The 20385-nt window shown below is 41.8% G+C and overlaps 1 protein-coding gene across 2 annotated transcripts in view; it reads right to left on the bottom strand.

Annotated features, from left to right (window-relative positions):
* Positions 1–20385, bottom strand: part of CDH13 (cadherin 13) — a 442394-nt gene that overhangs the window by 18659 nt on the left and 403350 nt on the right. The window contains exons 11-13 of one of the 2 annotated variants that reach the window (XM_066194693.1): positions 11658–11800; positions 1824–2057; positions 895–1110 (exon numbers count right to left, since the gene is read on the bottom strand). In XM_066194693.1, the coding sequence (XP_066050790.1) occupies positions 895–1110; positions 1824–2057; positions 11658–11800 (593 nt within the window). Of the gene's footprint in view, positions 1–856; positions 1111–1823; positions 2058–11657; positions 11801–20385 lie in introns of those variants that run through there. The other variant, XM_066194692.1, reaches the window with a different exon arrangement.

Below are 20385 nucleotides of genomic sequence, written 5' to 3'. Positions count from 1 at the left end.
TGGCTCAGGTTTTAAATCACCATATAATGTATTCTGTTAATAGAAGATGAAGGTAACAGTCCGTAAATAACAGATTTCCTATCATAGTTGTAGGTATTCCTTTGAAACAGATAGACATTCAAAACTAGCACTGCATCAAAATTGTTGCTGGCAGCTGTCACAGGGCTAGCCAGGGACACACACACCCAGTTTAAATTATGGATTCCATGGCTTTGAGTTCCTACTTTTCAGTCATTCTGGGATTTTTTTTCCCCACTTCCAATTCAAGTTAGCTTTCCAAATGAGATTTACACAATTCCTTTCTCAGAAACAGCCGAAATTTCTTTTACCTGTCAGTTCTCTCTGCCCTCCAACCCAGACTGGCCATTTGATTATCAGCTCTGGGTGGTTCTAAGCCCAGAATCTCAATTGAGTTCCCCATGTTCCAGTCACTTGCACATTTTATGTGGAGGAATAGATTGAAGCAGACAGTCCTCGTTTTCCTGGTGACCCAGAACAGCCATTGTTACATGAACACCTTTAATCTCCCCTCTCTGGGTTTGAATTGAATTCAAGTGGGGAGAGATGAAAGCAAGCGTTGCACAAATCTGCTACTACAGCTGGTACTTCTCAGTTTATCATATGTTAGCTCTGATTCCCTTTGATTCCTCTCAAAATTATTGCTTCTATTTCTTAATTTGACAGTCAGCCATTCATTGCTAATTTTTTTGACTATGAAAAACCCCCTCCCCCCACCCTTCTCACAGCTATTCCCTCATGGAAAAAGAACCCAAAATTGCAGCACTATGGAATCAGTGTATGAACGTAACTTTTCCCTTGGAGGGTTTTCTGATGCAGAGCACAAATGAGCAGATAAACAACACTTCACTACTTACAGCTCAGCACAAGACTTACAAAATAAACTGAGGAGTGAAAGGAGGATTAGGGTCAGGCTGATGTGGAGAGCATCACTTGCACTGCAGTCCATTTTGGATTTCTTGCAGGTACACACTTGTAATCTCAGTTCTGTGGTGTTGGTCAGAGGAGGTTTTCCAGAATCTGTCACTGAGATGGGGATGTTGTAATTGGCCTTTTTCAGGTTCTGAAGCAGGATGACCTGGGCATGGGTATCTGCAAAGCACGAGGAGAGAATTAACCAAGTGTTTGGAGAATGTTTGGAGAATAGCCAAGAAAACATCCCCTCCTCTTTGTCCTGCAGGCAGGTACAGCCATCACAACCACCTCGAGTTTCTTCTAAGACTATGACATGAACTAAAAGATTGGAGAGTGGCAGACAACAATAATACATTCCAGAAAAGAAAGAGGAACAATCTACAATAAGAAGAAATGTTGTGCTTTGTTCCCACAGTTCAACACTCAAACCTTCTGCAATCTCATGATCCTCTTAGCAATTGTGTAAGGTCCCTGTGCATTGGGGTATTTCTTTGTAAAAAGTTTAAATACTTAAAATTGGGATGTTTTTCAATTACGTTGGTGAGGCCAATGCAAAACTTTCATAGCAAAGCCTTGTGCACCTCGTGCAAACAAATTGTGTGCCATGAGACACAGTAATCTTCACAAAATTAGCAGTCATTAGTAGCCCCTCATTAACGCAAAACTGAAAGAAGAAAGTTCAGCCAACATAACAAGAGAAGAATTTCCAGTTTCAGAGCTGCTGTGTTCCACAGGCAGACCCAGCACAGGGTGAAGCAGCAGCAGTGGGTCCATCCTACAAACCCTTCATGCAAAAACCCCTCCTAAATTCCCCCAGTGCCTCAGGGGGAGTATGCTGGGATGGAGGAGTGGGATGAATAAACACACAATAATCAAAGTTACAGCCTTACTGTTCAGCCTGTTGATTCTCCACAACTTTTCTGGGCCGGATTGCTTGCTGAGCTCAAATTTGAAAGGATCTGTGTTGGGATGGAGGTCTTTGTCTGATGCTCCTAGAACCACTACCCTGAGATCTTTTGCATCGTCACAGACTTTTGCCAGCGTTGGGTAAAGGGATGGGACGTTGTCATTGACATCCTCCAAGGTGATGTGCAAAGTCCCTGTACCTGTAGCAGGAGGGTTACCTAGGGGAAAAAAAAAACAAACATCTCTTTATTAAATCACATTTCCATAAACTCTCGCTCCTATTTGCACCTGCAGGCTTGCAAAAGGAAATAATTTTTATTGTTCTTACCTCTTTTATATGGAAATTATTGCTTAAAATACCTGATGAGTCACTCCTGTAAATTCATTGCTGATTTTCGGAATGAAGCCTGTCTGATTCTCTACAGCATGGAAAATTATTCTAAAGGAAACCTCTGGGAGAGGAATATTTTGAAGTTAAAATGAGAGTAGGACATGAATAGATATCTGGAACAGAATCTGTTCATCAGCACACACAGAGAGAAACATACTGGGAACCATCCCCCAGATGGATAGCACAGGATTAAAAGAACCAAGAATAAGACAAGCGAGAGGAAAAGTGTCAGCAGAGAGGAATCAGGTTGTGTGGTGGGTGCCCAGGAGCAGAACAGCACCAGATCATTCCTAACAACCCCGAGGGCCACGAGCGGTTCTGTCAGCAGAAGCGAAACCTGTCAGGGGCAGCTCAGGGAGATGAGATGGGTAATTTATTTATTTACCCAGTGCTGGCAGCGCTTTCAAACCTGCAATGATTTGCCAGCCCGCCTCAGCCCTGACCCCAGAGCCAGCTGCAGAGGTGAGGGTGTTGTTTATTCACCACTACAAGCTCTGTGCCGGGGCTGTGAGTGACAAACCAGCCCCGGTGGCACCGGGGGAAGGCAGAGTTTGCCGGGGGGAGCGGGGCTGGACCAGCACCTCATTTCACAGGGGTCACCCAGGAGCTGACAGGAGGTAATAGCTCCTCGTCACTGCAGACGTATGCCATGGCTGAGCAGCCACCACTGCCTCCAGCCTCCAGCACAGCAGCTCCTTTCAGCTCCCTCTGAACCCCGGTAAAACCATCTCAAAGTGTTCCGAATGCACGTTTTGCCCTTTATTGTGGCCGGCATTAACGAGGTCTCGTCTGAAAAGCTGCGCTCCTGGGTCGTTTATTCCTTTTTTTTTTTTTTTTCTAAGGAACTTGCATCCCTGCACTTCCCTGAGCTTAAACCCTTTCCGAATGGATTCGAGAGGCTGCACTTAACCTACGCAGCACCGGGGCGAGGTGTCACAGCACTCACTCAGAGCTCAGCCCTGCGAGAGGTTCCCTTCGGCATAATCACCCTGCCCACAGCAGCCCAACAACCCGGGCTTTTGAAAGTTATCCACAGCATATTTGAAGAAACGCAGTTATTGCTGGGCTGGGAGAAGCAAACGCCCCGTGGTCTGGGTCTGATAAAGTGCCGCCTGCAGCAGAACGCAATTAGTCCTCTCAATAACAAATGTTACTAATGGTGACACTTCATCTGTTCCCTGCACGCAGAAATGCATCACAAAGGCAGGATGTTCATCCTTCTCCAGCCTTGCCCTCCCTTCTCATCTCGCACTTTGTCATCGGAAGGGTTAGGGTTGAGTTCTTTTTAATGAAAAAGAAACTATTTTTCACTTTTTATTGGACTAATTGAATTTACAGAAAGACTCCAATACGTTTTTTTGTTCTTGATATATTATTAAGTAAAGTCATACGGCAGAATGGATGAAAAGACATTCTAGTATTTGAAATATGATCATAAAAGCCAGCCTTTCATGCACTTAATTAAACTGCTGTCTTTAATTTTGAATGCATTATTTCCACACTGGACTGATAATGTCTTCTGCACTGCCCTTCTTATCTTTCTCTGAAGTCAGTAATATTAAAATCTGCCTTTTGAAAAGAAGAAGCCAACAGCATTATGGATGTCCTGCTATTTTGTCACGCACAGATACGGCTGCGTTTCCCCTGCCATGCAAATGTTTCAGTCTTTGTATGGTTCAGGGGCTGGGCAAATATTACACACAAAGTAAAAGAGAGAAAGGAAATTGTTTCTGTCCATTTCAATGACTTATTCTCTGCTTGGTTTATTTGTACTGATTAAAAAAAAAAAATAAAATCTTTTGTTGGTTTATGAAGACCTCCAAAAGAGAAACAAGCAAATGTCAGGGTCATAAACTGGAGCTTGTTAACACACGTCATAAAAATGTAACAAGAAATGAATCAAGGAAAAACGGCCGCAACTCATCCATTGGGAATATATGACTTTCATAAATTTGATGGTATTATGCTCTTGAAATAATTCAGAATCCCACGATCTCCAGATGCCTTTGATTTGGAAAGGAAAGTCACCCATAGAAAATTTTAATTGTGAAGTGAAACTTCTCATTTGGATTGTCAAACCTTATGGCTGAAAGCAGAATTAAAGAGCAAAGCAAGATATAAGGGGTCCAACAATCCTCAAGAGAAGCTTTTCCAAAGGGCTCTCATCCCATTTGCCACTGACCAGAACTGGCCATCCCTCCTGAGGATGAACACTTTAAATATTCGGGTGTCCTTGGAGCCATTGAGGACAGAGAGAATTCCAAACTCCCAGAAGTGACACATCTGGGAATACACCATGGCAATCACAGGAGTGAAACAGCGTCACTGGTTTGTGTACCAGCTGCTGGAACAGAGGCTGAAGGATGGATAACCTTATACTGAGATAAAGTGAAAACTTGGTGGTGAACTGAGCCTCCAGTGCAAGGGGCTGTTACCAGGAAATGTGGACTTTAAAGTGGATTTTAGTGCTGCCAGCATAAATGACCATGTTTCTACCTCCAGTCGAAAAAATTACTGTGAAAAGCAATGTTCTAGAAAAAGATACTTTGTATACTTTTAATGCTTGAATCTTAATGAAAAGCTGCTCAGAATAATATCAGAATTATTAAAGTCACACGACTCACACCCTGCTCTTCAAACAAGGACTCCGAGAACAGTGCTTTTCATGCTTTCTAATGATGCTGCTCTGAGAATCTAAACACAAATTTCTGTCTCATCCCTCACACTGGTTTTTTTTTCTCCCCTCCATATGCTGTTTTTCTGCTCAGCAAATCTGTGTGTGCAGCTTTGGCAGCAGTGCCCTCCCCGCAGGCAGGGATCCCGTGCAGGCAGCTCTACTCTACCACATTCCATGTTCAGGGTGAACTCCATCAGCGGTTCAGCCAAAGCAAATGGAACCAGCAGAGGGGGAAGACACCAAAATCCGGGTGTTCTGCTCGCAGAACTGCTCTCCTCAAAGCCATATGCTGACATTTTGTCCCTAATTCCTCAAGAATCCAAATTTCCTGTGCGTTTTTCATCTGCATGAACACATAGATGCTTTGTAAAATATATAAAATAAATAATCTCCCCAAAGTTACAACCCTTCATTCATCCCCTCAGATAATGTATGCAGCTCCTGTTTTTGAGTAATTACATTTCAAAAGAGCACAGCTCTTTCAGCATATCAAATTGCTACTGACATATGCCATCCGTCTTAAATACTGTTTTCAGCATTCTAATTTCTTTTTCTAATCATGAGTCCATGATGACAAATTAAAACAATATTTTGTGTGCAATTCATATTTTACTGAAATCTAAAATGGCACGAAAAGGATGAGTCTTCAATTTATTTTCTCTTCTCAATTAATACAGCAATTAAGATAAGGGGTATAAAACTGGCTTAATTGGGTTGCCATGGTAACTAATTGCCTGATTTCTTCAAAAATAGCGTGTTTGAGGTGGAATCAATCTGTGGTAATTTAATTACATACATCATGGAGTGAGAAGGCAGGTTAGATACATGTAAGGAGAAGTCCTAATTGCAAACTGCCACACATCTCTGTTACTCCAGCTTTCTCTGGGTGTTGTGTGCTCCTGCTCATCACACAGAGCACAGAACAGTAAGTTTCCTTTCTGTGATTAGCAGGGCCAAGACCTGGGCAATAAATGGGATCAGGATTGCTTGGGTTCAGCTGCTCCTTGGAAACACGGGAAAAAGTGAAAACCTGATTGACTATTTCTTCATTTTGCTCAGGAGAACTGAAACAGTGCCAAAGCTCACAAGTGCCACTGGCCCCAGTCAGAGAAGCAAGGTCCAAGTTGTTTTTTCTTCAGCTGGCCAGTGTAGCTCCAGGCAAACCCAAAACTCTCAACTAAAGTGACATTTCATGGCGTTCATTCTCTTTGTTGAATGCAGCAGAAGTTCTTTTATTCCCAATTTTAGTCTCAGCAGCTCTGTGGTGATAGGAATGGCAGGGAGAGAAGGTGGAATGCTTGGAGCAGACTCTCTCTCTGGGAGAACATTTCTCCCTGGCTTTAGCTGGGACCCCACTGGGGTGGCATGAGAAAAGTGGGATCCAACTTCAGCTTGCATTTAACCCAACCAGCAAGATCAGTGTGTCATTATTTGTCACCAGGTGACAGCCTTGGACAACACAGGTGGGTTTTCCAGGAGTCAGGCAACCAAAAATAACCAAAGATTCTGTTTTTAAAGAGATAAAAAAAGGCTACACAATGGGATATTAATTCCACAGAAAAGAGTGATTGTTGCGTAAGTAAGGTAAATCTGGGGATAAATTATTATTCATGCCTCTAAAAGGAAATGGAGAAACTAATTTTACTTTTAAAGATTTTACACAATTTCCTGGTATTTTTTTTAGCTTCACCTCCAGCCATGGTTTCATCCTCCCTTACTTTTTCCAGATTGTGACTCAAACTCTCAGAATACAGGGGGGAAAAAAGAGTTTCTAGCATGAGAAATGAATGAGAAAAACTTCCAGGTGTTCTGCTTTGTGATCCTCATCCCGAATTTCCAGTGAACAATAGAATCTGCAGGGTGACACCGCAGCGTGGTCGCAGAGCACATTTGTTATTTCCACACGGGTTTCTCAAACCCAAACGATTTCTCCTCTGTGTTTCACATGGGTGAAAAAAGCTCCCAATAACGCTGTGACACCGCATGGGTTCAGTGATTAGAGTGCTAAACCCAGGAAATAAAATGATCACCATTGTTGGCACTTTGGTTAATCGAATGAAACGGCTGACGTTTCCCAAGTTTGCATAAACCTGACTTTGCCCCATTATCAGCTCATTCTCAGATTAAACACAGTTCATGGCACTTTAATGTGTTAACTCTGCTGCATGGTATTTCCTACCAGGGTTTAATTTCTTCTTTAATAGGCCAGAGACTCTGTGTTCACACAGGTCGTTAATAAAAAGTTTTCAAATTCTAAAGACACTGCGTTGACCTTTTACTGAAATCAAATGTACTGGGAAAATTAGGAAATTTCTCCCCAAAAGTCCTTTTTAAAGTGTAATGCACCCCCATAAAAGGTCAAAAAATTATGAATTAACACTGTTTCCATCAAAATTTGCTGTTTCACATTGTTTCAAGTGTGATTGGGAAGATACAGGAACTGTTTAGATCAGGAATAACATAATTCATACTTTACCACCCTGAGTTGCAGTTAATTTGATAATGCTGAGAAATAATATCATAAGGGTCAAAAAAGAATCTCATAAAGATCTAACTTATTTCCTGCAGTGAAGTGATTCCATTTTCTACGCCCCTTTCATTGTTCCTGTCCTACTGGTAAAGACCAGTTTTGTGATATCCCAAAAAAAGATAAAGATGTGATGGATTTATACAAAGAGCTACCAAGCACAAAGCTCCAGGTTTTACTTGTGACAGAAATATCCAACACTTTACAGATAAAAAAAAATAAAATGCCCTGGCACTTGCTCCCTGCACTGAAGTGTAATGACAAGGAGTCAGTGCCTGCTGGAGCTGATGACAGATTCTCGACTGACATCGGCTAAAGGAGATGGAAAAAGGATCACTGTGGAGTTTGTTTTCAGCTGTCTCCACCCCTCACACAGGACAGCGCTCGAGTTTTCATTCATTTCGTGACGTCGTTTTATAAAGACCTGAGCATGGAACACAATGGGACAACAGAACTTTTCTGTGAGCAGGTAAACTCCAATACTATAACACTGGATAACATTTGTGTTTATGCTTTACCACGTGTCTAAGGTACAGGGCTTTATATGATTTTAGAGTGATTCACTATAAATTCTGTTAAAGATTATCATAGATCTTGCAGTGCCTGCTCAGCTGGGAGCTGCTCTGGGCTCCAATTCCCACTGCTGGGCTCTGCCCTAGGCATTGCCTGTGCTCTCTCTGTTTCCAGGAAAGGAAAGGAAAGCCTGTGGCAGCTCACACTCCCCCAGTGCCTGTGCCAGCACAGCTCAGATTTGAATCAGAGATAAGCTGAGAGGCCAAAGGAAGTAAAAACCTTCACTGAACACGTTTGAAAAATGAATTTCTGCTAAAGTATTTCTTTTTTACCTCTCCCCCCTTTTCACCACAAATCTGTTAGGCCAAGCAAATGACTTGCTCTATTGGAAATGCTCTAAATTTTCACTTTATTACCCTCTTTCATTTGGCAATTCTTAATCCTGCCTTTGGCTGCCCTCTCACTGAGAAGTCCTCACTGGTATTAGACAGGCTCCACTTATTAACCTGAAGAGAGAGATCTGCACTCTGTGGACAATGCTGCTCTAAAGAGATGCAGACAGTGACGTTCAATCTGATTTTTCCCCCTATTTAAGTTAAAATAACCTTCTTTTAGAGTCCTGAAATAATTCTGTATTCATCTCATACCATTCTCCCATAATCTGGCTTCCCATCTAATGCAATATTTCAAGTTGGACGTTAGCTCTGATGGTTGGAGGGATAAAGTGGGTCTCCCAGCTGTGCTGGTTCACATTGTCAGTGGCCTGGAAACAAGTTTGGGAACACTTCCCAGGGATACTGTCAGTCCCAGCTGTCCCTGCAGGGGACAAGGCAGATCCCCAACCTGTTGAGGTCAACTCTAAAATTTCCTTGGCTGCTTTAGCCACAGAGTGTCGGTTTATACTCTTTTTTGACTTAGAGATGGGGTAACTGAGAGTCATTTTAAAAACTTTTATTTTATTTTCAGTCTCGTGTGAAGGGTGAGACAGTACAGATGTGATAATTTATGCTGTTACAATCAGAAGCCAACTATTTCCTAATTCCAGTACATTATAAGCATTTCTTGGCCTATCAGCTTTTGCCACACCATGCTGTAAATGCCTTAAAGCCAATCATCTAAAATCACCCCTTGTGGGTCCTACTACAACACATCTTTCATAGTTCTATTTCTCCAAAGTATCTGGTCTATTTGCAAGGTCATCATTTGAAACTTGTTTTCTAGGTCCATTTCTCTCTCGGCAATGTCTGTCCTGTCCCATGGCATTTCTAAGTCAGCACACTTTATCTCAGAGTTTGCACACAGATGCACAAGACTGTGTGAGCCTTCTGTCAGGCTTTGAGAATCCTCTACAAATCCATTTCCCACACTTCCCCCTGTCTCTTGGTATAAAATTTGTTTATTTGTATTTATTGGTAAAGCAATAGCAGTAGCTATTGTTGTTTTTGGTTGAATTACTATAGGAGTATTGTAAGTTATTGAATTATTCATCCAGGCCAGCAGAAAATCTTCCCACTTTCCAGCCCATCTCTAAGTCTAATGTGCTCCCCAAGCTGCCTGGTAATTAATCCAGAGGTGATGAAGGGCACGAGGTTAATATCAGCTAATTAAGTTCTGCTGTTTATTCCCACTCCCTTGCACATGGCAGGAGTGCAGTGCCCTGGAATGATCATTAGTAACACCTTAGCATGACAGTCCGAAATGCACACGTGTGGTTTGTAATCATTGCATGCACAGGAGTCAATAATGCTGCAGAAGATGAACTCCTGCACTGACAGAGCTGCACAACCACAAATAAACACAATTACAGGGGCTGGAGTCAGGTGCTGCCTCCGAGCCCCAAGTGAACAGGATTCCTTTTCTCTCACAGCTTTCCCTTCTCTCATTTTTCCACAATGGGAAAAAAAAACCCCAAAACCCCAAAAAACAACAACAAAAAAAACCTCTGAGAATCAAAAACAGTGAAGTCCTGGGCTTAGAATAAATGAGCAAGGCCTAAGCTGCAGCATGAAGGTGTCCCCCAAAATCCACATTATTCAGGCTGGTTCCCACAGTCAAAAACACTCATCTCCTTTCTCCATCTACTCCCCTTGACAATATCTGACTTCACCTTTAAATCACACCTTTGTCCTTTGGGTAACCCCTCAGTAATATCCCAAATTTTTTACTTTCATTGTGAGATGACATTTCCCAGTGCACCTGATTTTAAGATGCATTTAAAAAGAGAATAAAAATCCAGTAGCAAGCAAAAGACAGAAATATGTTTAGCACTACATTTTCCCCCCAGAAATTTCCCAAGCAAAATATGGATATTAATGTATAAGTAAATCATCACCTCAGCAGAATTTTTTTTTCTGTTGTACTTTAGGCAATATTTTCTTTCCCCTGTCAGGCCCTGCAAATGTTCCCTGAGTCATGTGCTTACAAAAATGTAGAATTACTCTCTTAAAAAGAGCATTTTACAATTCATCACCAGAGCTAAACCAGCTGCAGCTGTGAAGAAGTGTTAGCATATTAGCTGTTATACTACAGGCAAATCTTTTATTTATTTTGTGCCTTCAGCTCGGGAGATTTGGAACGTTCAGGATTTTCTCTTTCTTCCTCTGCTCCAAAGTCACTCACTGAATTTCCCTCGATAGCTTAATTTGGATTCTATTTGACAGGAGGAACTTTAGTACACACAAGATGCAAAAATTGTTGCATTTAACAAGGGGTTTAGTTATGTTTTTATTGTCACTGTCATTGTCTTGAATAGATTACAATCCAGCATATCAAGGAGGAGCTGTTATTGGTATTTAAGTGCCTCAGGCGCGCTGACTGCTCAAATATTGTGAAAAAATTAACTCAGATTGGGATGATTTATTACATTTCTAAGAATGCTTCTAGACTAATTGCACCTAGCATTAAGACATCAGTGTAGGAATAAACGAGTGAGGATTAAACCTAAATTAAAACTCTTATAAATTTGAAGTTTTCAGTTAATTCCTCTTTCTTCTTGTTTTCCAGAATGATCTATGATACATTCAGGAGGCCAGGCAGAGAAGTGCTGTTGGAACCCTGGTCACTGAGAATTTCAGGCTTTCTGTGATGACAGGCACTGACCCCCAAGCAAAGACTGCATTGGACCTGAGGCCGTGGAGAAGGCTTCCAAAATTGAGTGACAGCACTGGGATTATGGGTGTGGAGTTTGAATAGAAGTGTGTGATATCACAGGGTGCAAAACTTAGAGTTTAAGGGTTTAGAATATAGTAATATAGATATAAAGCAAGATGGAGGTTTTAGGGCAGAGGCTGAGTCCTTCTTTTTTACCTTCTTCTTCATGGGTCTGGGTGGGATTTTGTAACTGGGTAGAAAAATCCGCACTGGGGGCCATGGGTGGTTGGTTATTGGGTTGGAAGTAAAAATAATCTAGGTGTCATTTCTTCATTGGACAGTTTATCCTTAAAAGGCCTTGTGAAGAAAGAGATAGGGGCCATTTTTTACTTTGTTAGCTAGAACTCATGGCTTGTGAGGCTGGACCATAGATAAGAATTAATAAACATCTGAGTCCAAACACGAAAGATCGTCTCTCGTGCATTTAATCCCGACTCTGACAGAAAAGAAGATAAAAAGCAACAAAGTGCTGCAGCTCCTGGTTAATTTAACCCCTGAAGCTTTCAGACCAGAGCATTTCAAGCAGGAAATGAAAGGTTTCCCCTCAGCTGGGTACTCACCACTGTCGATGGCCAGGAACAGGGCAGTGTAGACGTTGTTGTGCACGAAGGGAGATTCCCTGTCCAGCACCGCCGTGGTGCCAACCGTGCCGTTGGTGGGGTTGATTTCCAGCCACCCTGCTGGGTCCTTGTGCACTGAATACCTGAACGGAAGGGCAGAAGTTGTTACCAAGTCACAGACCTGAACATAAAACAACGGCACAAAGGAATTTGTCTGTGTGCTCAGTGGTTTTTCGCCAGTGGATCTCTTAATATTTGAAAAATGCAATTTTAGCTTGTGCCTCCACTTAGAGACAGGTCAGTGCTAGGCTTAGCTGGCAGAGGGAGATATAGGGAGAGGTTTGAGTCAATTCCTTTGGAGATATATATATATATTTGTCCCAAAGTTTAGCAGAGAAATCCATATTTAGGGTATTATATAGAACCTGTGCTGTACAGCCAGAGCACTTCCAGTGCACCTCTGCATCCACATTGACCTCATGAATCCTATCACAGCCCTCCTTTCTCCAGACTCAAAACTCCAGTTGGACTGAAAGCTGTATTTTTAATTTGCTTTTTGAGTGTTTCTCTTGTTTTGGTTTTTTTCTTTTTTTTTTCTTACCATTACTCACTTTGGGTGAGCTGGAAATGTACTAAATTGTGGGGAATGGCAGCAAAAAGAGAGTCAGACAATGAATTCAGCAGGTCTGTGGGGAGGTGGTTCCACCCAGCCCTGTTTGCACACATTTATTCTGCACTCTGGGATCTGGAGCTCCCTCCTTCTGCTGGTTAAATTCCACCAAATCCACCTTGTCTCAGTCGGAGTTTGGAAATGCTGTCTCCAAGATCCCCCAACAATATGAAATTCGCTGGTGGGCTTTTTTCCCCTTTAATCAGCACAAATATTCAGCCCCCAAAACTGGAAACGTTTAGAGAGGTTGTGGAGTTAACACACCAGGAACTTCCCTACTTGACTGAAGCAATAAATGTAAGAATGTTCATAATTAGGGCCCAATTCTATACTCAGTTAAATACATTAAGCAATAGAACAACCCAGAGCTGAATTAACTGATACCAATTCCCTCTCCAATTAAATGTGCTAACATTTTAAACCAAAACTCCAATCATATAATCAATACCTGGGTTAATAACCTGTTTATCTTTTTTGTAGTGAATTGTTATAGGTCATAAAGCTCCATACAACCTTTTACAGACAATTTAAATTACTAGTAATTGACATGGAACCTGTTATTACTTAATGAGTCTGTGCCAAGGCAGTGCCTCACAGTGGCATTCACCTGAAAGTGAATTCACCTGAAAGTCCTCTGTGATAATGTTGCAAAAAAGAAAAAAAAATTATCAGTGCAAGTATGAGGGAATAAACAAAAATAACACATTGTTGGGGTGGGGGTGAAAAAAAAAAAGGTAAAATGAAATAAAATGCCAGCCTCTAATGAAGTTCTGACAGACAGCCCTGCCCAGGCCGCTGCTTTTACCACAACTTTGCTTCAGGCTTGGAAAAATAAAACTTCCTGGGGGCTGCTGAGCCTGGCTGTGGTGCACAGGAACGTTCTGGTGCTCAGGCAGCCAGAGCGAGCATCAAGACTGCAGCACATACAGCCAGGAGAAATGCCACATTTTTACAAGCTCTTGTGATGTTAAACGAAGTTAAAGAGCAGATTTGGAAACCAGAAACTTTTGGAATTTATGCAGAAAAAGAGATGAAGAGGGAAAATAGCTGGCTTGTTTATGCTGGCAGAAAAGTAACTCAGAGTTTCACCACTGGCTCCCCCAGGAGCAGAAATTATCCCTTAGGGAATACGTGGCAAAGAATCAAAGGACAGCATTAGTGCACAGTGAGATGTTCCATCAACCCAACATGTCCTTCCTTTTAATAGCCATTTAAACATTAATCAATAGCTCAGCTTTATCTCCCACAAAAATGAGTGCCTGCAATGGCAACAATGCCGATCAGTATTTCATTTCACTCCTTTGTCTCTTCTCTTATTGTTGTTTTTATAGCTTTGCAACAAAGGTAGGCACGAAAATATGAAACAAGGGCAGCCTAAACAATTCCTAGTCTATTGTAAAACTGCAAATTCTCAATTAACCCTGAAACCATTTCAGAAGATTCAACACTTCTGAAGTAATGAGAATGTAAAATGGATTGTATTATCTTCCCTGATTGCTCTACAAAGCACTGTTGGCTGTGCAAATAAAAACCTGGATTGTATAACCTGTGATTTGGCAGAGGATATTGTAAAAGTAGCACTTTGTCTTTCCCACCACATTTTTTACTTATTGTAAGAGCATACTGCAGCACAGTTAAGATAATTGTTCTTTGTTCCATCTTTTGAGGACTCCGCTAGCAAAGGTTTAGAACAGGCCCGCCATAAAAACCGTGATAAAAATAGAAGTTTTGGCTGCAAAGATTCACTTCCCACTTTTGACTTCGGTGGGATCTGTCGATTGCACAGCAGCTTTTAAAATCAGACCATTCTGGGGTGGTTAAACATGAGCTGCTCTAGATGTACCTCCTGTGTCTTCAGCCCTGAGCCCAGTGATGGATCAGATGTGCACAGAACTGTGCTCTGCTGTGCCAATTACTCTTTAGTTTGGTCTCATTCTGCTTTGCAGCAGTTCAGTTTAGTGCTACTCATGGAGTTTATTTCATTTTGTTGTGGGTTTGTTTGTTGGTTTTGGTGGGGTTTTTTGGGGTTGGTTTTTGGAGTTTTTTGTGGGTTTTCTTGTTTTGTTTTGTTTTGTTTTAATTTTATTTTTATTTTTGTTTGTTTGTTTTGTTTTTGTTTTAGCCCTAGCTTTAGGTTTTTGTTTTTTGTTTTTGGTTTTTTTTTTTTTTTAATTTTAAACTGTGTTCACAGTTCCCAAGGGCTTGTGTGACAAGAGGGAAGGGAAAGTGAGCGTAACACACTCTGACTGTGACCTCCTTGCACTGAGTTCGTGTCCTGGCCTTGTCTAAGCCAGGTATTGCAAAGAGAGCAGCAAAAACAACTCCTTTAGACTGGAAATTGTCAACACAGACCTCCAAAGAGACACAGAGAGGTTATGGATGCAGAACAGAACACAAATCAAAATACACACGTGGCGCAGAACTAAAATAGAGTAGCAGATATATGGAAATAATTTAAATTTTATAAACGGCATTGCATCAAAGCTGGTGGAAAAATCATGAGCCACTATCCCTGGGAAAAGGTTCACAGGTATTTGGGAGAGACTGGTGCAGCAATTACAGCACAAATATCCACACCTGGGGAAGCAGTGGCGCTTCTCAGAGAAAGACAAAATAAAAACTTCCCAAAATATAAGTGCACCATTAAAAATCTGGATTAAAACTGCATTGTGCTCTATGCAGGGATGACATAATGCAGAGTTTTAGAGATCAACCTGCTTCCCATGGAGCTCCCTCCTCTCCCCTGTGCTCTCATTACCTTTTGCCTGCACTAATTATGGCAGCATATGGCACCAGGAAGAGCAGAAAGGGAACCTGATTGCAGCACAGCAATTCTCCAGCTGAACCACACTCCACATTCATTACTGAGGACACACCGCCATTTTTCTGCTTTTTGGCCAGGAGATAACAAAGGGATTCCTGCTCCCAGGCTGGGCTGGGCTATAAGCTTTGGGGAGGGCAAAGCCCATCTATAGCTGTCTATATTTATCTTTATCTATATCATCTGTAACAATCTCTATCATCTATATCTATATATCTATATATCTATAATCTATATTTAATCTAATATATATGTATATCATCTGTATCTATCTACACAATCTATATAACCTATATCGTACATATCCATCTATCTATGTATCTATATCTATATCCGTCTGTATCTGTCTGTTTATCTGTACATTCCCAGCCTTGCACAGCTGGGGATGTACAGATAAATAGGTCTATAAATGGATATATATAGATAAATTCCTATCCCAAGTGAAATGAAAACAAGAACAGCAAATCCCTACTGTATACTGTAATAGTGTTCTGCCACTATATCAACATTTGATTTTGTAAAGAGCGTTTTGATGCAACTTCCAAGACTGTGTTGTTTCCTGGGGTTTTTTGGTTTTTTTTTTTGTTTTTTTAATATAAAAAATGTTTGTGGCACTAAAGCCATTGGAAGAGCAGTTGTTGTTGTTGGAGCAGTTGTGGGCTTTCATTTTCCAAAGTTGGATGGGGCCTGGAGCATCCTGGTCTAGTGGGTGACACCCCTGCCCACAGCAGGGGGATTTGAATTAAATGATCTTTAAGGGCTCTTCCAACCCAAACCATTCTATTATTCTGTGATTCGCCTTTTTTTTTTTTTTTTTCAGGTACTGAAACACAATATGGATTGATTAAATGTATTAATTACGAGGTGCAGGTGAACACAGAGGTTTGGATTCCATTTTTTACTCAGATATAATGCCACTGCCTAAAATCTGCTGCTGCAGCCCCTAAACACAACTTGGTACAGGGCAGTAACTCATGGTCCTTGTGACAAAGCCTGTCCTAACAGCACAAGGGAGGCATTATTTGGGTTACCTGAATTAATTTCCACTGCAGGCAAGGACTAAAAGGCAACCAGAGGATTTCGTAAGGGAAATAAAACACAAATGCTCCATCACACAATGTTATTGAGACAAAATCCAAGCATGTGGACACCTCAGGAACTACAGACCAGGCTACAAGAGAAATGCTGAGGGGAGCAGTGGTGACCCCACTAAAGAACTTTTCCGGAACTTTTCCTGTCAGTTGTAAATGTGCACAGGCTGATTCCCGATCCTCAAGGCTCTCAGAGCTCTCTGTATGTCTAACTTCGGGATTCCACAGAACCACAGAGTGGTTGAGGTTGGAAGGAGCCCCTGGAGATCATCACCAACCGTTTTCCAGACCTTTTGTGGGTCTTAAACCTCAATGAGTCTGGCCTAAACACATTCCTTGTAACCACACTCTGTTAACACAGAGTTAACCCAAAAGGTGCTGTTAAAAAGTCAGAAAGGAAAATGAAATCTAAACCGTCCTCTGCCTGTGCTTTCCATCTTTGATTTGCACACTCCAGCTACCGAGCTAAGCCTAGGCGGGCTTCTTTGCCATTAAATCACATGAAATGAAGGGATTTGAATTTGGATTTAAATGCACTGAAATTGTGGCTCTATGCTACACGAGCAGCAGGCTGTGAAAAACCTCCTGCAGTGCTCTCCTGCAGAGATTCAGACGTGCTCAAGTTACTTTGGCTAGATTCTTTAAAATAAAAAATTTAAAAATGTAAAAAAGCAAATTTAACTGAAATCAATACTATTATTATTAATCAGAATAAACATATCATTAACTAAATCTAAAACCTGAAATAAATCACATTTTCTGGCAACACTGTTGAGGAAGGTGTTGGGTCAGATGCAATTTTAAACTCACTGAAGATTGAGGATTTAAGCAAGAGGCATTTTTCAGCTTCATGGAATGGATTTATGGCCTTGCAGTATTTTCACAGGCTGGAAATGTCAACTTAGAGTACAATTAAAAAAAAATAAATTAAGACCCCCAGTCAGTGTTGTGCCACAAGTGATTTTGTGCATCTTTGGTCACTGGAAATGCAATTTTCACTGATAACCTGGACACATTCCAGGGTGAATCCATCAGCTCTGCTCGTGGGGCACCACAGCTTTTGTCGAAACTCCCTGCAGCAGCTTTTTCCTGGGTCATCCCTCGAATTCCTGGGAGTTTCTGCCCACATTTAACCTTGAAGAGGCTTTAGGTTAATCCTGTCTGTACAGGCACCAAAATTCCAGTGCCAGTGATCTCAGATTTTAGCCCTGGAATAGGTTCCTGTGCCCGAGGGAAGGGTTTGCGGGGTTTGCTCCTCTTCACATCTGCAGAAACCTGCACTTTGAAAATCATGCACCCCATCTGAGCTAAAAGATTCCTCATCTCAGCTTTGTGTTGCTCATCACATCAGGGATTTAACAGGCTGGCTTTCATCACAATTCCCCATCTCCAATGATACCATCAAAACAGGATGAAAAATTGGATGAAATTCAGTTTTCAGTCCCCCGCCACTGAGAAGTGTCGAATGAGAAAATGGTTGACTAATTAGTTATTTGTGTGGAGAAAGAATGGTGTAAAGCCCTTGGTAAACATGAAGAAAGTAACAGGAGAGTCATTGCAATTTGAATAATAAATCCAAACTCAAAACCTACAGCAATTAATCAAATCAAAATAATAAAACTGTATTAATGAGGCGGTTAAATAAAATGTTCTGGAAACAAAAATATTTTTCATTATTTTTGTACAGTCTTTCAAACATTTCTCTGTGCTGAAACCTAATTTTCTCTTTTTCTCTCCTTCGGGGCAAAAAAAACCCCCTAGAAGCTGAGGTGTAAAAAAAAAAAAAAAAAAATAAAAAAAAAAAAAAAAAATTAAAAATCCCCAAACTCATTTATGTATGTTTTAATCAGAAGTGTTTAGGGCTATGCTTAAATGAAGCCAGAGGCCATAACTATCAGAATTATTCCTAAAGCTAGGGAATAATACACCATATCTGGGACTAACACACTGGTATAATCAGGTTGTTACTGTTAGAATAATTGTCAACACATGCAAATCAGTAAAAGCTTTCTCATTGTAGCAATTGCGCCTCCAAAGCTAATCAGCGTCAGACGAGCTTCAGGGTCTGTTACAAACTACCCAGAGAAGGATTTTGGCAGCAAAAACTCTATCAAAGTTTCTGCACATGCCTGTTCTTTGTGCCTGTGCTTGCTCTCACTGCGAATCCATTTGCTGCTCTCACTGTCCCAGAACTGCCCTGGTAGCTCTTGAAAATCTCGAAAATTTTTGTAAGAGCCCAGCAGATTCACCACTGAAATGCCACATTTTGTGGGAAATAGCACGTTTTACAGCTTCTCCAGCTTTGTTTCCAAAATAAAATAAAATAAAATAAAATAAAATAGAATAAAATAAAATAAATTCTTTTTCTAAATAAAATTTTCTAAGGGATGGGCAGAAAGGAGGCTGGAAGTGGCTCAGACTGGGAAGTTTTAATCTCTCTGGATCAATCCTGCTGGACTCTGGCTGCTCCCAGCCAAGGGAGCCTCAGCTGTGCCCTGGCTGACACCAAAGTGCCACAGGAAAAGAAAATACCTCCCAAAAGGGCAGGGCAGGGCAGGGCAGGGCAGGGGACACCAGCACAGCTCACATCCTGAGCCTGGGCATCCAAACACACTCCCAGCCCTGGCCACTGCTGGCTCTGGGACACATCTCTTCAAGAAGGAAGGGAATCTGTCTCTGCAAAAGAATTTCCAAAAGGGGAAGAAAACAAAAGTGCTGAATAATCATTTCAGCACAGTTTGTGTCTGTGCTAAGAGCAGAGTGAGGGCAGCACACACCCCTGGGCACCTCTTGCACACTCTGTTGCCTCTTTTGTTGCCTTTCCTCATCAGTACTTTTCAAAGATTTCCAGTCCAACATAAATCTGGAGGACACTGCATATCCCAGCAATGAGGAATAACACCTTGCCACGGTGAAAATAATTAATAATAAAGTCTAGAGCTATCACAGGCCATTTTCCCAGGACCAGGAAATATCAAGGAAATTAAATCCTGCAGATTTAGGAGAATTTCTTCCTTTGGTACTAAACGTTAACAAAATTTCCTGTTCATGACAGACCCTTGGGATGGAAAAAATGTTCACAAATGACACAAACAGAAGAGACACAAATAGTGTCTCAGCCTGAACACACAGACATGGGATCCTGGCTACTCCCAAGGCACACAGAGTTATTAACAGAAAGACTTTTCTCCATCCTATCTCTTACTACACGTAGCAGGTTTTACTTCTACAGTGCTAGAGGAAATCCAAGAATGGTTTGGGTTGAAAGGGATGAACCAGCAGGAATATTTTCAGTTGCTTTTTCCAAAAAAAAAAAGGGGGGGGGGAGGGTAGCCTAAGAAAGGACAACATTTACCACACAATAAATTGGCTGTGCAAGAAATGGCAATTCAGAAAGGGAATCTGTGAAGGAGCTGATAGTGCCAGAAAAGCAGTGGCAGTATTTTCCTGTGCTGACAGAGCTGGGGCATTCCCGAGCTGGCTGAACTCGTTTGTGAGACTCAGCTATTCCCAAGGCTTATAACACGGAGATGATGGGAGAGAAATCACGTTCTGCTGACTTAGGAAAGCCTCTGAGTTTCTTGGCACGCTGCAGCCAGAGGGCTGGCAGGAAAAGCAGCCCAGCCCTGCTCCTTCCCTCTGCTGTCCCTGGGAACACACAGCACTGTCCCCCAGCTCTGCTTCAACAGGGCTGGGACAGCATCAAACATGCCCCTGCTGCTGCTGGACTCCCTCCAGACACTCATTTTGGTGAGATATTGGCTGCTAATCCGCTGATTAGAAGTGTGTTTTCATGTATTTGACAGGCGTGATCTTGAGTGGCAAAGATCCACGTTGGAACGCAGACTTCACTGGAGGAAAAGGAAAACACTGATCCTGGGAGCTGAGCTGAACCTGATCCAGGCAAAACCTGGCTTAAATCTTGGGGTTTTTTCACACATTAGAGCTCTGCTGGAGCCATTATTGTGGTCTTTGCTGAGTGTGGAGCTGAGGCCCAGAAGGATGTCTCGTGTTTGCCGTTCACAACAGCAGCTGAATGAAGAAGTGACATCTCACAGAGGGGATTTGCAGAGCTGTGTGACCCCTCAGGAGGCTGCAGCAGCACCCCAAGCCTCTGCAGGGCCACTGCTGCTCCTGCTGTCACAG

Source organism: Chamaea fasciata, unplaced genomic scaffold (genome assembly GCF_029207755.1).
Source record: "Chamaea fasciata isolate MVZ Bird 193981 ecotype frontalis unplaced genomic scaffold, bChaFas1.0.hap1 SCAF_12, whole genome shotgun sequence".
Classification (NCBI taxonomy): Eukaryota; Metazoa; Chordata; class Aves; order Passeriformes; family Sylviidae; genus Chamaea; species Chamaea fasciata.
Note: the sequence above shows the minus strand (reverse complement) of the source record. Positions and strands in the feature narration are given on the sequence as shown.